Source organism: Micropterus salmoides, unplaced genomic scaffold (genome assembly GCF_014851395.1).
Source record: "Micropterus salmoides isolate LMB-PRFRI ecotype aquatic unplaced genomic scaffold, ASM1485139v1 Ms_hic_scaffold_21, whole genome shotgun sequence".
Taxonomy (NCBI): domain Eukaryota; kingdom Metazoa; phylum Chordata; class Actinopteri; order Centrarchiformes; family Centrarchidae; genus Micropterus; species Micropterus salmoides.
This window is the reverse complement of record NW_024041262.1, coordinates 23,739,488-23,760,862: the sequence shown is the minus strand read 5'-3', so window position 1 is coordinate 23,760,862 and position 21,375 is coordinate 23,739,488. Positions and strand designations below refer to the sequence as shown.

At 40.9% G+C, this 21,375-nt stretch overlaps 1 protein-coding gene across 3 annotated transcripts in view; it reads right to left on the bottom strand.

Moving 5' to 3' along the window:
• zgc:114120 (uncharacterized protein LOC619267 homolog) overlaps positions 1 to 21,375 on the bottom strand; it is a 132,054-nt gene that overhangs the window by 31,738 nt on the left and 78,941 nt on the right. For all 3 annotated transcript variants that reach the window (XM_038735966.1, XM_038735965.1, XM_038735967.1), the window contains 2 exons: positions 20,406 to 20,432; positions 1,570 to 1,771 (listed from right to left, as the gene is read on the bottom strand). In XM_038735966.1, the coding sequence (XP_038591894.1) occupies positions 1,570 to 1,771; positions 20,406 to 20,432 (229 nt within the window). The remainder of the gene's footprint in view (positions 1 to 1,569; positions 1,772 to 20,405; positions 20,433 to 21,375) is intronic.

Below are 21,375 nucleotides of genomic sequence, written 5' to 3'. Positions count from 1 at the left end.
ACACACAGCTTAGCTTAAACGATGCAATTGACCCCGGACACACACCCCGCACCTCCTGCCTCCTGTAATGCTCAATATATCATTCAAAATTCACAGAACTATGGTTACATATAAAACGTCATTTTAATATCTACACTTACAAGGCACAGAATGGTGAGACTGTACATGTTTCTTGTAACTTCTGCTAACTAACATCATAAGGTAGCTTGGAACATTATTGTCTTCTGTCGACACAATTATCACCCATCTAGAAGCTGCAATAGCAACGCGAGCAAGTGGAAATTCTTACCAGTGTGTGACGTTACAGTACGAGTAAACTGACTCAGTGATGGATGCGATATAGAACAGTTTAAACACCAGAGAAAGCGCACGGTGCTTAAAACCTTCTTCATTCGAAAAAGAAGCTACTTTTAGCTTTAGTTACATGGTTCTCCGTTGCTCAGGAGGTCCACTAATCAGAAGCTCGGTAGTTCGATCACCGGCTCCTGTGGTCTGCATGCCAAAGTGTCCTCAAATAAGATCCTGAACCCTAAATTACTCTACTTGAAGTAGAAAGGGGCAATTTACGAGTTGCATTTAGCTATAAATTGCCATAATCAGGACATCCGGTTTGTAGTATTTTACATGAGTATATCATTAACAAAGCTACAACATTGTTTTGGTAGTTTGTGAATTTCTTCAGAAACACAACACTCAAGAATTACATCAATCATCGGTTGCATTTTGTCCCACGTTTTCTAACTCCTGCAAATGCCTCGCCCTCCTCTTCATATGGGAGATACATAGAGGAAACAGATGATTTCATTTCTTGCGTAAGCCATTAATCAAAGATGACAGGTAGCTTTGCAAGATCATTTGGAAGCATAGGACAACTCTGTTCATATTCGCCGTTCCTACAGCCAGTGGACCGAAGTCTGGCTTTGACTCGACACTCGGGGGGTTTTAACAGGTTTACAAGATTAACACTTGATGCCTTCAGTCAGTCTCAGAAATGTGTAAAACAACTTGACATGTAGGCTGCTCTGCAGGTGAGTTAGACTGCAGTGTCAAGAGTGTCAGCAGATGTAATGAACAACATACAATAATTACATTAAGAGTCTACAGACATGCTGGCAGCTCTGTGAGGCTGTTCTTTAGCTTTGAGCTAACGTTAGCAGGCAAACATGCTTATAGCAACAATGCTAACATGCTCAAGTTGAGCAGGTACAATGTTTATAATGCTCACGCCCCAAGCATGGCTACAAAAACATCATAATGTTGAAATTTGAGAATATATATATACACACAGAGGGAACCACCAGCATGTAGCAGCCAGGATTGAAAACTGTGGGCAGAGTGGAAATCTTATTGCAGAAGTTGAGGGGTAAACTGAGGAGATATGAAGCTGAAACCTAATTTCTATTTCAATGTTCTACTGTAGCCAGTTTCTAGTGATCTCATATGAAATTAACCCTATATCATCCTTCTGTGGAGAAAGAATTGGTCACTTTTTACACCCAGCAAATGTGCATTCAAGACCAAACTACAAGCAATGGACCTGTACAGTCACAGTGTAGACAGTGGTCTGACCTGGCGCCCGCAGCTTCGCCTGGCTGGATGAGCGGGCCAGCGGCAGGCTCTGGCGAAGCCGGTTCATCCGGTTAAAGCCGATGGGGATGTCAGGCTCCGACATGGTCTCCAGATTTTCAGCTGACGCAAAGGATACCCTGTTGGCCTGGTCAGCAAGAGCCGGCTGTGTTGGGCTGAGTCGTGTCACACGTGGTGTGCGAGTCTGCAAGACACAAGATAAGAAGTAAGGAGAGAAGATAAGAGTCCACAGACAGACAACAGATGATGCTCTGACATTTCTTTCTGTCGTGATGAAAATACAGTAATCAATGTGTTGACACCAAAACATGTAGAACACACAAACAAAATGGCCCCGGGAAATCAATGCAAAGAACAAAACAGCGACTGAAAACAAAGCTTTTAGCACACAGGCACAGAAAAAAAACAGTTTACCTCAAACAAAGCAGCCTTCACATCTTCCTCTACCAACAGAGGCTCAACAAAAAGGAAGCTGAATCCCGAAGATAAAATTAGAGCTTCAGACAGAGCAGCAGAGGCAGCCAGGTTAAACAAACCGGCTCTAACCAACATCAGAGTCAAAATACGCCAAGACTGCCCTCAGAATAGTCCAACTGCATTAATAATGGACAAAATCTATTGAACACAGTTTCAATTAAATTTTCAGAAGGGGAGAGTGGAGTGTGTAACGATGATAAAAAAAAAAACTGGTCAGGCAGCAGAGAAATGTTTCTGAGGAAGGATAAAATAAATGGATGTTATTCTGCAGCCACTAGAAAATGCTCCGGCCCGAGCAAATGACAGCGAGCTGGCTTCAACTGTTTGGTAAAGACTTGCGAGCATTGCAATGCTAATTTATGAAGCTAATGCTAATGAACAAAGCCTCTATCCTTAATGCAGGTTCCTACTGATATGTCACCTGTCCAATACGAACAACTGGGGAGCCCAAATTATAAAGGACCTCTCATTACAGCACTAGCAGGAGCTGCTGCAGCAGGTTGGCTTTTAATGAATCCTCATTGACAGACATTTTCCAGCCCAAAGAATACAGTAATGAGCTCCCACAGTGCTATGTGAAGCCAGCTCAGATAGCTTTCTGCATCTGTGGTCTTTGCTTAGTCCTCGCAAACGCTATATGGGTGCAGTTTGATTTCTTGAGGCTCCAACAAGCTGAGAGCATGCAGGCATGGAAATCAGCCATGCATTAGTACGTTAACACGTAGGAAACACTAACAATCATATCAAAGACATGAACACTGGGGATAAAATGTTCTGCAGACACACATGCATGCACACAGAATCCTGTTGCATCAAATTATCTCGCTTTGCTCCTTCTACACATTAAGAATGTTTTGAGAATCCTTAAAATGCGGAAACCATCCACAAGCACCCACAAACATCTCTGAACACTGACAACAGCCTGACAGATTATATGTGCTGCCTCTCATATGTTAGGAGATTTATGGTCTCGCTTGTCAGCCAGACGCTGCACACCTTCTGCCTTCAAAAACACACAAGAATCAAGCTAGTGAGGAGAACAAGAACGCAGTAACTGGGAATTATAAAGTTTGTGTTTAGTGAACTGTGAAGAAAAGAGGAGAAAGAGAGCAGATAGAGGTTAGAAAAAAACGAGCATGCCAGAGTTTATATGCACAGGAGAAATGAAACATGGAGAAAGGAGAGAACAACAAACAGCAGAGTAAAGGAGGGAAACTCAACGATGGATGAAGAGATATATTACTAACTCCTAACTAGTTTCAATTTTCTGCAGAGGACCTTTTCTTCAGGCAAACAGGAAGACAGCAAGTTTGGCTAATGGTCAAAAAATCTTCCCACAGGATCTCTCGGTGGACCTCCTCCCGCCTCACTCAGTCACAAGACTGCAGCTGTCATAGTTAAGCAACTTCGGTTTAGGGCTGCAATTACCAATTATTTTTATTGTTGATTAATCTGTCGATTAGGGCTGGGCAGTAAAACAATAACAATCGCAATATAATTTTCCTTAATATAAAAAATCTTTGCTAAATGTTTGATTTTATTTGTTTGAATCACGAACACATTAGTACTTAATTGACTTAAAGATATTTGTTTTGTTGAGGAAAAGGGACAGATAATTTGACTCATGCATATTTTTTGAAAAAGCATTTTCATTATAATAAGCTCTTGTTGAGTGATCCACTGTTTGGCATAAAGAAAAGTTTAAAACCACAGTTAACCATCTGGTTTCTGCAACTTTCACGCAGGAGCAAAAATCAGCCTTTAAACTTAGAAGAAATAAAGATGACATTTATCGTGATAATTATCAATCTTGAATGATATGAAATGATTTATCATGATAACATTTTTGGCAATACTAGTATTTTCTCGATTAATCGATTAGTTGTTTGTCTATAAAATGTCAGAAAAATGTCGATCAGTGTTGCCCAGAGTCCAATGTGACGTCTACAAATATCTTGTTTTGTCCACAACCCAAAGATATTCAGTTTACTGTCAAGAGAGGAGGAAAGAAACTAGGCTATAATCAGATACTCTGACTCTCATCAATTAATATAGCTTAAATAGTTAGTCAAATCACACTTGTTTGATGACTTAATTCACACATTTCATGGAACATAGTGAGAATATGTGATCATTGTCATTCACGTACTGAAGTGTAAATAAAAAATGATTTTTGCAATGACACGGAGAGAAAGCGAGCTGGAAAAACGTCTGAGAGGTTTGAGACTGCTAAATTAAATATGGAAATAAAATGAATATAGATTCACATGTTTTAAAGAAAAAGGTTCTTAGTCATGTTGAAAGTCTGAGTGCTGTTTCCGCAGCTAGAGAATCCTTTGAAAAAACAGATCTTACAGAGGATTAAAGGATAAAAGTTTTTACATTAAACAGATTAGTAGCAGAATCTTCTCTCCTCCATTGATCTTGTGTTTTATTTGACTGATGAAAAATGATTTCTGACGTATAAATGTAGCATCAAACACAAAATAATCATCTGTAAATCCTGAAGGAAAAGGTGTCTGAAAACTGAGATAACATCAGAGGGAGTTCACTGACAGCCCCCTGGAGCATCACAGTTATAATATCACTATTGCTAATGCAGTGGGATGCTCTGGTTGGGGTAACGTCTTCAGACAGAATCCAGAAGAGTGATTTCTTCATCTAATAGCACTGCTGCTAAACAATATGAGAATTCACATGTTGTTAGCACTTGATAGGATATTCTGCTCCTTTGGGATTTTAAAGGTTAACCGAAGATGCAAAAACATTGGTTAGCCATCGACAGGAAAGTTGTTTCGCTTGTAAAACAGAAATCCAAAGCTTCAAAATCAAATCAAATAATTGCTGTCATTTTTCAAGAAAACAATTCCAGCTGGTTCTTAAATGTGAGGATTTGTTGCTTTTAGATTATAATATATTTGGTTTGGGGCTGTGGGTCAAGTAATGGTGTGTTCATATACACCGCGGATTTAATCCTCGCAACGCTTTCCTCGCCAAGTGTTCACACACAACGCGATAACGCAAATAAACACAGCCCGCGATTACTGCAGCTGTATGAACCCAAAGTAAACATTTTGCTGTGATTTAATAGCAATAAACGGATCAAACTGATGCCAAAATAACTACAATATGATGCAGATTTGTTAAACATCTTTCAGCAAGTCAGCAGGACAATAACACTTAAAGAGGTGGTATTATTCTCATTTTCATGTTCAAAATCTTATTTAGAGGTTGTACCAGAGCAGGTTTACTGTGTTGAAGGCTTCGTTTTAGATACGGAGTGATACATCTTGTCTCTAAATGATCTTTGTTGGGAGTTGCACATGCGCAGTTCCTAGTTAAGGACTACTAGCCAATCAGAAGCAGAGAAGGGCGGGTCAGTGAGAAGCCGGTAAACACGGCTTCGGTTCAGCTGTACATGTTGCCGACCAGCTTGGCAACATGGACTGGAGAGAGTTTCAGAGTGGTGAGTTATTAATCTGTAACAAAAGTATCTTTCATCCATAAAGTTTTAACTGAGCTCTGTCTCTACATCACAGGAACAACTTTATGTCCACTGACTGCCTGGAGGGTAGCTAGTGTTTGGAAGGGAGAGGAGAGCTGTGTGCTGCAGCTCGCTGTTATTTCACCGCTGTTTTTGAGGGCGTGTCGGACTAGCTGCTTGGCGAGCATTATATGAGGCACATTTAGCTTTCATCCAAGGGAAGCGGCTGGACTACAAACGAGCTGTTTTCAGGCAGTTCAGAACAAAGTTTTCTGTGGGAGATGGGAACTCCCTTTGGGCTGGACTTAGGTTTGCAAAGTGAAAAGGCCCAATTACATGCACAAAAAAGATATATAACTCAATAAAAGGAGAGGGAAAAAGTTTAGCAGCTCTCTGTCTGTCAGCGGCGTTTCACTCCCCCGCTCTGCCTGGTCCTCTCTAAACAATGCTCTGAAGCCACAGGCTTTCGCAACACAGTTTCATGCAAATTTCTCGCTCAATTTGAAAAATTTCAACGCCAGCGAACGTCGCACCAAACGCATCTTCTGCATCGCCCGGAGCGAATTCGCATCTTTGCATTGACTTTGCGCAATAAAGCTGCGCAAAACGCTGGATTCACTTTCATTGTTAACACACCATAAAACAAGACATTTGAAAAACCCTTATGACATTTTACAGACCAAATGATTAATCCATACATTTTGAAAATAATCTGTAGATTAATAGATAATGAAAATCATCATTAGCTGCGGCTTTACATAGATCTAACCTTTTGTGTTTCCTGTAAACACCCAATTTAATTTATTTTAGAAAAGAAGTTACTAGTTTGCCCATGTAGGTTTTCTGTTAACAAGCTCGACACAGCGTTAAACAATGCTGTTACATATTTCCATGTCTTCTTCGGGGATCATCAAGTGGGGAGAAGGTTTTTTGTAAGAGTTAGCTTCGGCCTTTTGGCTGCGCGGTCTATCAGCGATGAGTTAGCATGTCATGTACTATATGAATCCATCAAAAGCTTTTATAGGAACTTCACATACAGAGGAGTCACTCGTTAAACATTCAGACAGATCATCTCTATCAAACTCAGAGGGCTTGGTCCGGCCATGTGGACTTTGGGAATCGGAGGGTCGCCGGTTCAAGTCCCGCACGGAGTGTGGACTGGTAGCTGGAGAGGTGTTCACAACCTGAACCCCTAACTACTTGGGAAGTTTCCGGAGAGCATATTGATGCAAGCGCGGAAGTCCCTTAAACCTGCATTCTATGTAACAGCAAGCAGGGGGCGACTCTTCTGGTTGCAAAAAGAAGTCCAGCTCCATTAGAAACAATAGTAAAATGTTTCTACTGATTTATTCCCTCAGTAAACACTTTCCTGATGAGTTTATGGTCTCAGTCGCTAGTTTCAAGTCTTCTTCAACACAGCATGATGTTTATTTAGTAAATTATGGTCCCATTTAGAGGAAAATAGACCATAAAGCAGAGTATGGTTCAGGGCGGGATCATCTATGATTGACAAGTCGTTACCATGGCGACCTGTCAATCAGGCGAGAGTGACTCGTACCCACAGCACTGTGTAAATTTAACCAACTTTAAACCTGTTGTTCGCTAGACAAAATTATCAGCACTATTAAAATGACATTTAACGTGAATTACAGATGCACCTAGCTAAGCAAGCTAGCTAGCTCCACACACGGCCGTTAGCTCCAACGTCTCGTCCAGATATGGTCACTTCCGGTGCCGCTGCTTGCAAAAAAACTCAACATGGAGGCGCTCTATTGGCCAAACTCGAGGCTTCAAAACAGCAAAGGTTTCCCGAATTGACGGGAAACCTTTTCAGCAGCGCATTTTAGAAATGAATCCACTTTACTGGACCTGAGGAGTCAATAACCAGACGAAATGAAACACTGCAGCCTCCCAGACCAGCTTTATCATATAGGCTATTTAAAAATAATAAAAAACAACAAGTCTCTCCAGACATTTTAACTGATAACAGCAACAATGAGTATGATTTTAACGAAACCTATCACGTTTTTTAACGCGCCACAAAAAAAAAGAAAATCAAGCAAGCGTCTGGACTTTTTAACTAACGTTAGTGTTTTGCACATAAAAGTATTCAGTGCTTTTACAAAATACAAAAAATCAGTTGATTAACGCCACTCTCTCAGTTTCTTTCTTCAGGTTAAGTTTCAGGTTTTCGCAGTTCAAAGATTTTTTGCTGGTCTCACAACGTTTACAGAATACCATGTTCTTTGCATCTCTGAGTGTGACGCAGCTGTAAGTTCGGCCTAATGGCAGCACTTCCAGCTGTGGAAAGGACGCTTCTCTCCCTCGTTATTCCATTAGCTTTTTGGCTAGCAGCTGACTTGAACAACATTACGCCCAGTGTCGCTGACCTGCAGTTCTCCTGTCTAACACAAAGGAAACACAGAGGTACTGCCAATCAACAAAACTAAACCTTAATTCTACAAAGTAGTTTAGGGTTTTAATTAATTCCAAGTTATTTTGAAAGAAAGACAGCCCTAATGTCTATAAAGTGAATTACTTTATCACTTTTCATTTGTAGAGTCAATATATATTGTACTTTACTGCAGATGCAATAAAGCAACGTGTAATAATGCTGTAAATATTAGGAAATCGAACCCTGCAGGCATCTGAGTCCAAAGGAACAATCAGGCATTCTGCTGAGATCACAACTGTGTTTGACTTTTAATATCTCCAGGGTGTGTGTACAGTGAAAAGCCCACTCACACAGCCATCTTTCCACATAATGGAAGTCACAAAGGTCTCTGAAGTTGAACCAGCTGCTACAAAATGTGCATAAAACATCAGTCTCTTCTGAAAATCTGCAACACCAAGTACATACTGTCAGGAAAACGTCTTTTTAAATGTCCCTGCATGAGTGATTCCATGAATTTCATGAGGGCTGAACAGTCACGCAAGATTTCTGATTTTAAAAAATGACATCACATTGTTTTCCACAGCTCGAAATTGAATTGTAATCACTGAAGGAAGACAATGAGAAGAGGTGAATAATGTCACTTGTTCCGCCCTTCTGTCTGACTGAGAACCATTCAGGAACAGAGCTGTCAAGGTCCCATTAATGAGCTTTTATGTTTTAACAGTCCGATCCATTTTTCTGTGTTATAATGTTCTTTTTCTGTATTTTACAGCAGAACCCAGAGCTAGTTTGTCAGGAGCACCTACAGGGTAATTTCATTTTAATACGTTTGAGTACACAAGCAGCCGCCTCCTCACTAAATATCTACAACATTGTAACACCGAATCCAGATGGTGGTGTGATTGCAAGTCAGTTTTTTCACGATGGCTTAAAAAGTAAAACTCCAGGATCTAAAATATCCTGAAAAAAAAAAAAAAAAAAAGCTTTGCATTTGTTTAATTTTCACATCATCACCACAAACTATAATTACAAGATTTAAGCCAACTTGTTTCATTTTGTGCGTTTCATTTGATATAACAACATCATGAAATTAACATCAAACTAGTTTATCATCGAGGTTTTACCGAACTAGTCTGTTTTTTTCCTATTACAATCAACATACAGCTGACTGCACAGCCGCCCCTTTCAACCACAAACACAGTGAGGGGGGAATACTGTAGGATAATCCAGTCTGGCAGAGCTGCTGCTGTACTGTTGATAATCACAACAACAACAACCTTGAGCAAACATAGCTGCCCAATCATTTTTAATGTGCAGCTGAAAAAACATGTTTGTAAGTACTTTATTGTTTTACTGTATGAGGCATGTTTTATTACTGTTACAGATGTTCTAACATCCGGCGGACTCTCATGACTGAGTGGCAGCTACTGGAGCTAATGGACACATTATGTGGGGGGTTGGCGAGTCTGAAATGATGAGCGGAGGTAATAAAATCAGAATATAACAACAATTAAAGTCTGAAATAATCCAGTAATCGTTTAAGTCATTCATCAAGCATCTGCTTCTCTTTGTCTGACATCATTGTAAAGTGGATATCTTTGGGTTTTGGACTGTTGGTCGAACAAAAGTAGCATTTGAATGTGTGACATTAGATCAAGTCTTTTGAATTTTTGGTTCTGCCCTCCACACGGCTTCAGACACCAGGGAGTGTTTCAGAAACTACGCGTTTTGCCTGCCTGATTTCATTGACTTACTGATTTTGTTGATTTGGTAATTTGTCCATGATTTTTGACCTTCTACTAGGGCTGCACAATTAATCAAACATCAATCTTGATTGCGATTTTGATTGCGATTTTGGCTTCCCACAATTACATTAACGTGATCGACTGTGATACTGACGTTTAAAATGCGTGCTCCGCTCATGGAAAACACTGCTGCATTTCAAATCAAGCGCCTCCTAAACTTACAGCGTGGCACCGGGGGCGATCTGACTTAACGTGGTTAAAATGTTGATTTTTTTTTCTCTGATTTAATTGTGTTTATTGTTGATATATAATTGGAGTGTTTTATTTTGAAAATTGACCAGATTCTCTATGACGTTTTGTGTTTCTGACTTCCTGTCTGGCTCCATCCCTATTTTCTGATAGATTAACTGATTAATATTCTGTTTGGGGTCTTGGAGACTCTGGCCCTCATTCACAGCTCAACAAATTTAACATTATTTTATTACTTTGATGCGTTTATGACAATTTAATGGAAACTGCATATAAACATGATTTGATACGTTTCATTCATTTGCTACAGAACACTATAAATTACTTCTGCTAGGGCCATCAGACACCCAAGCTGTAAAACATGATTAAATACAACAGATTCTCATATACTCTACAGTATATCTGTGACGGGTGTACTTTAAACACAGCACTACCCTCCATAATCCCAAATAAGTCTATTTTTTACTGTAACACATCTTTACGGCCAATTCCGCCTTTTGTCACCTTCATTAAACCCACGAGTCCAGTTTGTGGCAGAGCGAAGAGTTACCACTTTAATACTTTTTCATATTTTAGGTTTAAATAAGAGAATAAGAGAAAAAGACTTGAAGTAGGGGAAAAATCCTTGATTTTCCCAATTATAATTATTCATTTCACAACTACAGAATCAGGTCTGTAGGAGCCTAAACAAGAAGGAAGTTAAATCAATGTGACCAAAACAAGAAGGTTAATCAGAACAAAAAATCAACAGAGTGACTCGACAAGAATCCTGCAGCCCTAACCACATGCACTACCTCAAGGGTGAAGTTATAAAAAAAATATCCAACCACGCTCTCTCTAAATCCATCAGAGAGCAGCAGGAGATACTTTAAAGAGATGCTGTGGATTAACATTAGAAACCATCGTGTAGGGGTGACCCTTACCTCCACTTCCAGCATCTTGTTAAGCATGAAAAGATCTTCATCGGTTACTCTTCAGCTTTTTAACTCCTCAAACCTTAACCTCTTTAACAGCAGGCTTGTCCACTGCTGAGTGTTGTAACTCCACCTTTCAAGCAGGCTGGTCAGACCCAGATTTCCCACCAGCTAATACACAGGGGCATGATTGATGAGGCAGCTGTGTACGGCTGTAACATGCCCCCCTACACACAGCTGCCACACCCCGAACTCGGCGATTTCATGGGCATTACTGCTGCATACCTTTCCGGTGAGACTTGTAATTGAGAGAGCATCTGAATCCTAATAGTCCGCAGACACACTGTGCTTGTAAGGTTCTGTGTCACGTCACATGAATTGGCGTTTACAATGCAGCTATTACAGAACAAGGCGAGTCGACAGGCCGCACACCTTCAAAACAGTGGCCTGAGGGCGGAGAGGCAGGTGAAGGAGGCGAGGAGAACGCGCTTGTGAGTTGCCCGATATAGCCACAGTCTTGTTCCATTTCCCAGCGAGCAGCTCCACAGGAGCAGCTGGGGGTTAATTGCCTTGCTCAAGGGCATTTGTTTTTAAGTGAGAGGATGGAACCTCTTGTTCACTTCCCTGCCCAGACATTCCCTGGTGAACTAGTGAGTCAGGTTTGATCAGAGGTTTTATACGCAATGACTGGAGTCTGGGTTTGACCTCGACATCTCCAGACAGGCTGCGTGACCTCCTGACTTTTACTATATTTATAAAACAAACAACAAAACACCCCTGTGAGTAACATCCAGTGTAAACAGCATTCATTCCTGTTTTGTCTCTGTTACTTCTTATATCCAGCCTACACTGAAGGATAATTGCCTTTCACATAGAATCTAGTGGGAACTTTTCATCCTGTTAATGCTTTTCACAAAGTTCAGCCTTATTAATGTGCAGCCTGCCAAGCAAACCTTGCAGGCTTGGCAGATGGCAGTGAAGTGTCAATAAGTGATTCTGGCCACGTGCCTCAACACAGTGCCAGTCGGCAAGCCAGTCGGGGAACACTGCAGCAGTCGGACTGCTAAGCCTTTTAGCGGTGGAAAACACTCCCGCTATATAGTTAGATTGGGGAATAGCGGTTTTCCACCGAGCATCGTATCAACAGCCAAACAGTACGAGGGCAACAAAAGCATTTGTCTGAATGTGTTAGAGCTGAGCTAGCTCTATGGGACAAATATGGCAGGGGTTGTCTGGGGATGCCTCTCTGTATAGAAAATGCCCTGGTTACATTCTGCATCTGAGACGCGTGAGACACAGATGAAGCGTCCAGGCTCCTCACAAGTGACACAAATCCTTTAAAAAAAAAAACACATCTAAAAGAAAAAAATAAGTTTTCTCATGGATGTTTGTAGATGACTTTTCTTTATCGTACCATCTTGTTGAAAAGATTTCTGAGTCACATCTGTTATACAGCTAAGCAGTATTTATAGTGCAGTTTGGACATTCACGAAAAGAAAGATGCCAACATACATGATCCCAAAAAGAACATAATTAGCATGATTGCATGATCCACAAACATACTACTTAGGATTTGCCTCAACTTTAGATATTTACATTTATTTTTTCTTAGCTGGTTTTTCAGTGAGTATGAATTTTTAGTAGCTACCAATGATGTCTGGACTGAAGACCAGAGATATTCAGTTTTGCTTCAACAGATCCCATGAAAAGAACAAAACAAGTACTGTCTCTCTTTTGGACTTCCCTACTTTGTTTACCAGCCATTGGATCTTTATATTCAAAGGAGTCAGACGTTAGTTCAGACAGAGACCATTTTTAATAAACCCATGCGGACTTGGCTTGGGAAATGGAGGGTCGCCGGTTCAAGTCCAGCACGGACCAGTCATACGGTGTGTGGACTGGTAGCTGGAAAGGTGCAAGTTCACGACCTGAACCCCTATCTACTCAGGACGCAGACTACGTGGCAGCTGCCTAAATGCTGCTTGACCAATTGGGTGCTGAATGGCTGTCCGTAAACTCCAATAGTCTGTTGTTGTTCTTCTGGCTAACACAAAGGCCTACTGAAGACATATCTTTAAAAATAGATCCCAAAATATTTAATTTATTTGTACAGATGTGCACTTTAGGTTCAGCAGCTGTTCCTCAGAGGGGAGCGTTTGTGTAGGACTTGCTTGCTGATATGTTGCTCTAATAAGTATTTGATATTAGGACAGTGTTACCGTTACGTTACATGTTGATCAGGAACATTTCACTAAGTGTAACAGTATGACTCATTGACCTTGTTATCTGTTGCTGTGAGTTTTGGACCACTAAGACCAGCTGAATCATTTTTTTCCTACAATATAATGCTGGAGGAACATGGGAGCGTGCAGCTAGGCTAACTACTGCACTTTCCTCTTTCCGAGTGGAACTACAACAAGTTGTAACGTCATAGCTAAAACTGCTAAAAAGGTAGAAAGCTGTGTGGACTAGTTGAAAAAGAGAGCTGAAATCCCCCCCTCAGTAGAGCACCATGGAAGACAACGAGTCTCCTAGACGTCACCCCACCGTTGTCTTGAAAAACATGCACTCAAACTCTTATCTTAAAGAGGTTCCCTGAATATGTATGTAAAGATGTACATTAAAATATTATGTAGGTATTATAGAAAGTTGTGAGGATAGTTTTTCCTTTTAGTTAAACATTTCCTCTGCTTTGTCACTATGGTTAAAAGAAAAATCCCACAGGCAAAGGGCTCCGTCATAATTCCCTCGGAAATGAAGATTGCTGATGACAACTTCAATAGGATCCCGTCTGCCTGTCTGAGCACACAGTGTGGTACATTCCTCTGAATTCAACACTGAGGCGAAGACAATAGGCTGTGATTACTTTGGCCACTACAGACAGAAAGACGAGAGCACAAGAGAAGCAAAATGGAGTATTAATATTTGTCTAAGTGAGGCTTGGAGCGATGAAAAGGAGAGAACTATGCAGCACTCTGCTCCATTGTGTCTTTGACAGAGTCCGTGTCAGCAGCAGTCGCAGGCTGGCGTTTGAATCCACGTCCACCCCTAAACACAAGCTGACGACCCCTCTGCCTGTTCTGTTTGAGGATGTGGGGGGGAGTCCGTGCATGCATGAATATGCGTGTGCGCTTGCATCTAACGTAACATAATTCTTTGCTAATCTGCGGTGCGTTTTTGCAGTGTGAGTATCACCCATGCCTGTGTGTGCATTTAGTGAGCTGGCAAACCAATGAGACATCAAAGGGGAGCAGGGGAGGGACTATTAAACATATATACACCCTCACACACACGAGCACAGCAGTGCACTGCTGCAGGGGTTTCTATTGCATCAGAAGAGGAGGCGAGACTCCCCCGACTCCCTCAGAGGAAGTGGAGCGATAACCAATCCGGCAACAAATAGGGGGAGAGCTTGGGAAAAAAAGCCAGCATGTGTTTGTCACCAGCTGAACAGACAAGGGAAAAGTGTGAGCTGCTGCTGCTGCTGCTGCTGACAAGAAGGAACACACAAGACAAACAGTTGCATGGACAGATTTTACATCCAGAATCTGGTCGTGTTATAGAGCACAACACTGCTGGCATCAGCGCATCATATGTGAGTGTTAAAGGGCAAAGCTGGTCTCATTCTTGTCTTCAAAATCGAAACCTCTTTCTACTCTAACAGTTTTTAGACAATGGAGCTTTATGGCACAGAGGAATAAGATATATCAGGCGTCGAATACACACATAACACTTGTTAGAACGGTTTTGGTCTTTTCATGCGATTGTTCACAATAAGAACAATACACAAAATCTGCCTTATCCTTTAACATTTTAAAAATAGATGCTGTAAAATATCTATAAAACATTTATGTTTCAGCAGCTTTTCCATTTCAGAAAATCCTTGAGCGGGGTTTATATTCGCTGGATCAGCAATAGGTATGCAAAGAGCCTTTCAGACTATCAAGTCATTTTATGGTTAAGATGCTGTAAGCTGCAGTAAGTGCTTAGGTTTGCATATGTACAACAGTTCAATCTCCCTCAGGCTACACTGAAGTTAGGGTCAAAAGGGTTTGTTCAATGAGCATAATGTATTCAAGTCTGAGATGGAGCTAATAACATATTACAGCCTTCTGTCGCTCTACAGACTCTTGCATTACTTTGTCAAGCTGATGAAGAAACACTTGGGTCAAAAATCACAGGCATGTTTTATTTCCTCTTGAAAAAAACAGTTACAATGTTTACTTTGTTAGCACACCTATTCCCTCACTTTACCTCTATTTTTATCCAGCCGTGTAGATTTTTTTGATACTATAGGCTTGTTTTTTTTTCCAGATATCTATTTCTACCCGAAAACAACGGAAGTCTATGGAGATAAATTACATTTACAAAAACTTCAGCAGCAACATTTCTTCCCAGAAACACTATCTCATATAATCTGGATGATCCAGAGAATATACTGTCAAACCCTTTATGCAGCAGTCCATAAGATAGGTTCATGAGTTCACATTTGAATTTAAAAAGAAATGTTCTCACATGCTGAGGGAGCAAACACCCTGGAGTTTGATTAATCTGGCGGGTGTGCTCAGTTTCTCTTTTAATTGTTATTTTCACATAACGCGAGTCAAGTTCCTCGGTTTGGAAACTTGAAACCAGTTGGTAGTGCTACAGCAGCAGCTACAAACTAATACGAGAGGTAGTGTGAAGCTGGCAGCGACTGATGTCCACTAATGGCTCCATTACATTAGATTAGACTTTAGACTCAATCAGATTAACTTGTGCATTTCACATTTCACACTATTTACATCCCAACCTTGCCAGTGCTTGGTAAAATCTCTGCCTCCGACTGTAAATGAGGTTTCATTTTGATGGTAGTATTCACTGTGGGCACACTGTCAGAGGCAACCGAGTGGTGCAAAACTCCGGGAGGCAAACCATGTGTTTGTAACAGCGTGGGCTTACGTTTGGCTCTTGAATTTTGCTGCATGCCAACTAATCCCATCTCTCATATTTCCTGTCACTAGGTAAAGTAAAGGGTGTTATACACTACAGATTACATTAATATCACCGTAAGATATAAGAGGGCATGAATAATCTTTCACCACTGACACACACAGCACTTTCCCAGCTGTCTCTCCATTGCTGCACTTGGGACGGCTCTGAAGCTCTCCTTCAGCTAATCAAGTAATAACCCAGGTGTAACTGCCCCGAGGGCCGAGAGGAGTCAAACTTGTAAGTGATGCACATTAGGTGTAACTTTACACCCATGATGTTCTTGAATTTTTATAAAAAAGGAGGACATGCAGCATTTGGGGGCATGAATCGATGATGAGATGAAATGTCAGGGTTCACTCATTCTGTGGGCGATTTCATGGCAATCCATGCAACAGCTGTTGAGATATTTCACTCAAAACCACGTTGGCGCTAAAGGAAACCGATGACAAGTGTTATAGTCTACATCAGCGGTCGGCAATAGGCGGCCCGCGGGCCAGAATCGGCCCGCCAGCAATAATATCCGGCCTGCAGCCAGATTGTTTTGATAGCAGGGAAATGAAAATAAGCGTCCATACGTTTATGAACGCACACACACTGCAGCAAAAATGTCCTTTTATTCAATTTGTTTAACAAGGGAGAAATAAATATCCGCAATAAGATTGAATTGATCTCAATATCAATCCATCGGGAGTCCCCCACAGTACCGACAGAGCTAAACGTGCACGATTTCATACGGTTCTGGCCCGCCATATAACGGCGTGGAAAAATTTGGCCAGATGCCAGACTTATTTGCCGACCCCTGGTCTACATGATACACAGGTATACGGCGTATGCCCACAAGGAACGGTCAAAGATTTCCATATACCCACTTAAAATAGTGAGATGATACGTAACAACATCGTTTTGTGACAGAACTTTCACACGTTCATTCATAAATTCATCCCGTCTGTGTTGCGAAGCGCTGAACTGCCGTTTGGGGCTTCTGACTCAAGCTACACGTCTTTTAGTGTTTTGGTAAGCCTGTAGCTGAATCTCCTGCCACTCCGGGTGACACCGCAGCTGCAGCAGAGGACAAGAACGTTATTGTTACTGAAAATACAGGAAACGAGCCAGATGAGGCTGATGCTATCGTAACGTTACCTGGTGAGTGAAAGTAGCATATACGTTATCATTAACAGAACTGTAACAGCAATGTTGGTATAGTGAAATGCATCTAGAACTAGTTAACTAACGTTAAAATGTGGGGTGTGTGTGTAGAAGTAGCAGTTCCTTGATGCTTGCTCATGCATTCAAGCTGATCCAGTAACATACATAATAAGTTTGACACTGTTTTTGGAAAGTAAGTGTGCTTCAGATGATGTGGACCACTTTTTGTGTCCTTACTGTTAATAATATTATGTAATGAGTGAGTGTTGGTGATGCACATAGGCCTAAGTTCATTGTTATTGCTGCTACTGAGCCTCAGCTTTCCATTATTTATACTTAAATGTGCATTGAAAATTGCCAGCTCTGCTCCAGGGACCAGATTCATTCAACATCTAAGGCTTAATGTAGCTCCTAACTGGCTGAGTTAGATGGTTATTAACACTAAACGTTAGAAAATCAGCCTATTCTCCCCACCTGCATAGTGTAATTTACACTGGGGACGCCTGGGACATGTCCCCATACCTTTTTGAAAGCATTTGTTAAAAATGTTATGAAGAATAGCTTGCAACAAGAAATGTTAAATGACAAATAAGTGTTATGAGAAAGGTTGATTTTGGCACAATAAGAAAACATGCAATGCAAATTTAGAAAAACACACAGATCTGCATAGTCTACAAAGTAAACAAAATTTACTGATTACTGACTTATATTCAATTACAATTTTTATATTTTTCTAAATTGTCACCTGCTGCCTGAATTGTGTGTTCCCCTTTATATAAATAGACATTTCCACCATAAATTGGTGTAGAAAATGTCTCCAGAATGCACAAAATGAAGGGTTTAATGCTCAAAATCTTATGGGGGAGGAGCCCTAGACCCAACAATAGTATTATTTTCATCCAGTGTTTCCCTTACGTTCATTTATTTGTGGCAGTCCACCACAATATCAACGCTGACCGCCACAGATTGATTTTTGATTTTTTTACTAGGCCTATTTAAAAATCGTATTTGATTGCAGAGCGCCGTAGCGCAGCTGCACAAATCTGTCCAACAAAACGCTGTCAATGTCGGAGACTCAGCTTAAAAAAAAGTTATTAGCAAGCATGTAAGGAGCCTAGCTAATCAGGAGAGCTAAGCTAATGTTAGAAAACACCTTGATTTTCGACGCTAGCATGCTGTATATACACTCACCTAAAGGATTATTAGGAACACCAGACTAATACTGTGTTTGACCCCCTTTCGCCTTCAGAACTGCCTTAATTCTACATGGCATTGATTCAACAAGGTGCTGAAAGCATTCTTTAGAAATGTTGGCCCATATTGATGGATAGCATCTTGCAGTCGATGGAGATTTGTGGGATGCACATCCAGGGCACGAAGCTCCCGTTCCACCACATCCCAAAGATGCTCTATTGGGTTGAGATCTGGTGACTGTGAGGGCCATTTTAGTACAGTGAACTCATTGTCATGTTCAATTTGACCAGGACCACACCCCTAAATGCATTGAAGCAACTGCCATGTGATTGGTTGATTAGATAATTGCATTAATGAGAAATTGAACAGGTGTTCCTAATAATCCTTTAGGTGAGTGTAGCTGGTAGTAAATATCAATTGAATGGCTCTGGGGATCAACATTTCATGGTAATGCTTCCAATACATGGTGAGATATTTCAGTCTGGACCAAAGTGATGGCCTGATGCAAAGACCAACCAACCGACCAGCCAAAAACCTGCCAGACTGGGTCTGAAAGTCAGTCTGACATCATGTTTATGTTAACCAATTTCAATTTGGGATGACATAATCAATCAGTAGTGACCCTAGGGCTTAACAATTAATCGAAATTCTATTGAAATCGCAAAATGGTCTTCTCCTATTTTTAAATCGCAGGAAGGGCAATTTTTGTTTAAGGCGATATGTGTCCAAATACCATTTTAAATTAAATATTGTCGAGCTGCAGAGATTTCCTGGCCTACACACATCATATTCTAGAGACTTAAGGAAACATCTTTCTTTGGTACAGATCATCACAAAAATCACACGATAATTAATTTTAAAAGGTTCAGCGTGTAAGATATAGTGGCATCTAGTGGTGAGGGTTGTGAATCAACCAACTTTCCAGTTTACCACTGCCCCCCACCCTTTCAAAGAGCGTAGGAAAGCTATGGTGGCTAACACAGGACAAAAGGTGTCTCTTCTGAGACAGCAGAGAGTGGCCAGTCAAGATGTGAGGTTTCTTGAAGGAATTAGATCTACTTCATTGTCAGGTTAAACCAGATGTTGTTGCGACTTGCAAATTGCTCCAATGCAAAACTTATTTGCCGACCCCTGCTGTATATTACTACTTCTTCTAACGTACGTATTCAACGTAGTGATGAGTGTCTGCACTGCCTGAATTCTACCAGAAGAAGAGGAAGAACGTAGTGACGAAACGCGCTCTGTAACATGGCGGCATAACATGGTAGGGGGGGACCCGCGGTTATGGAGATATAAATGGCTCAAGGTTCATTATGTAAGGTCTTTATACATCACTGAAAACATATATTGCATTTCTGTCAATAAATCCTCAGAAATATTACACACTGAACCTTTAATATGTTTTTCAATGAGAATATCGCAATATAAGTTAAAATACTTCAGCCCTAAGTGACACAGAGGCTGCGTTGGTGATGATAGTAGCAGTTAACTTATAAATATACAGATATAAATATACAGATTTAAGAGATTCTGTGAATCAACATCCAAAAGCTGCATCGAATCTCATCCGTGCTCGCTGCCAGGTTTGTGGTCATTTTTGTCTGGCCATAGCACAGGAAGAAGCCGTTTCTATTCTAAACCCCGCCTTAAAAGCTCCAATTGGCTTGCTGTTTTTGTGTTTACAACAGACAAAAAAGCAGTCCATGAGCACAACACCAGACCCATTTGAATGTCTGTGAACATCACAGGGTCATGACGGGCTCTATATGGTGCTTTTATAGATAAAACTTTGAAAGGAGGAGCAGAAATCTTTTTCAGCTAAACTAGGCCACACATACTTCACACAGCAGCTGGATAATTTTGCCTCCTCTTGCAAGAAATTGGCCCATTATGCTTGACCATAGCATGACTAGCTACAATCATTAGACCAGTGGTGGTACCAAGTTATAAGTAACAGTGCTCAGTTGGACAGAAATCTAACATGCAGACATTTAAACACAGCACTTATTAGACAATCAATCTCCACTTCCAGTCAAGAACTCTTGCAGAGACACAAGTGCCACAGCAAGCAGAACAAGAGTTGAACACAAAAGTGTGTGCCAACATGTGACCAACACTGAACGCAATGGCGAGAAGGCAAGCAGGCATGCAAAGACACAATGGAAAGTTATCCTATTAGAGACGAATCCACACAGAGGGACAGATTTACGCTGAAACACAAACACAATATTGGCACTGACCTTGAAGCTCCAGTAGTTTGGTTGTTGCTACGGGGGAGAGAAAGAAAAACAAAAAAAGCAAAGGAGACAGAAAAGGGACGGGGGGGAGAAAAGGATCGAGTGTGAGACATTTTCTCCTGTGTCAAGCTTCTAACTCAACAAAAGATTGAGCAAAAGAAACGACTGGATAGAACCAGAACTGAGAGGAAAGACTGAGAAAACGTTTGTCATTCAGTTCCCATGTGAAGATCCGCAAGTTAATAAGGTTTAATTGTACATTATTTTCATGCAGCGAGTGTGATGTGCCCCAAAACGTCTGCACCACTTTGCTTTAAAATGACCACAAATTGCAGTAAAGATTAAGCAAACAAACCGATAAATAGCCCATTTTTGTACATTAGGCTTGGTGGGAAAATGATGGGCTAATTATTGTGATGATAGCCAGATTAATTTACGTTGTCCTTCATTGCCATCATAATAGGACTTTAATTGCTTGTAATTGCTTCTCAGCAATTAATCAAATGTTTACAGGGACTTCACACGCACTAATGATGTAGTTCCTAAATTCCACCCACACTCCCTGGATGCAGACTTGGCTGGCATGGACCCAGGAGCAGGATTAAAGCAATGCACCGACACTGGATGAAGAAGCTGCCATTTTCACTTTATATGGGAAGAAGCCAACATCCGGGTCAACGTCAGTCTGATTCTTTAAGATACTGCGGCTGTATGTGTGCTCATCTGTGACATTCAGCTGATGCACAATTATCAGTATGTTCATCCGCTAATGTACATTTTCAGCCGTACCCTATATACATACTTGTGTACTTCTCTTCTGGGACTGTTTTTCATGGTTTGGTTGGTTCCAATTGACCGATTCTACACTACATCACAGCTAAGCATAAACTCGGACAACTTCGGATGATCTCGGTCAGCTTTCTGCTCTAATTCCTCACACAAATCCAAAAATTAGGACAATATGTTTGTGGGA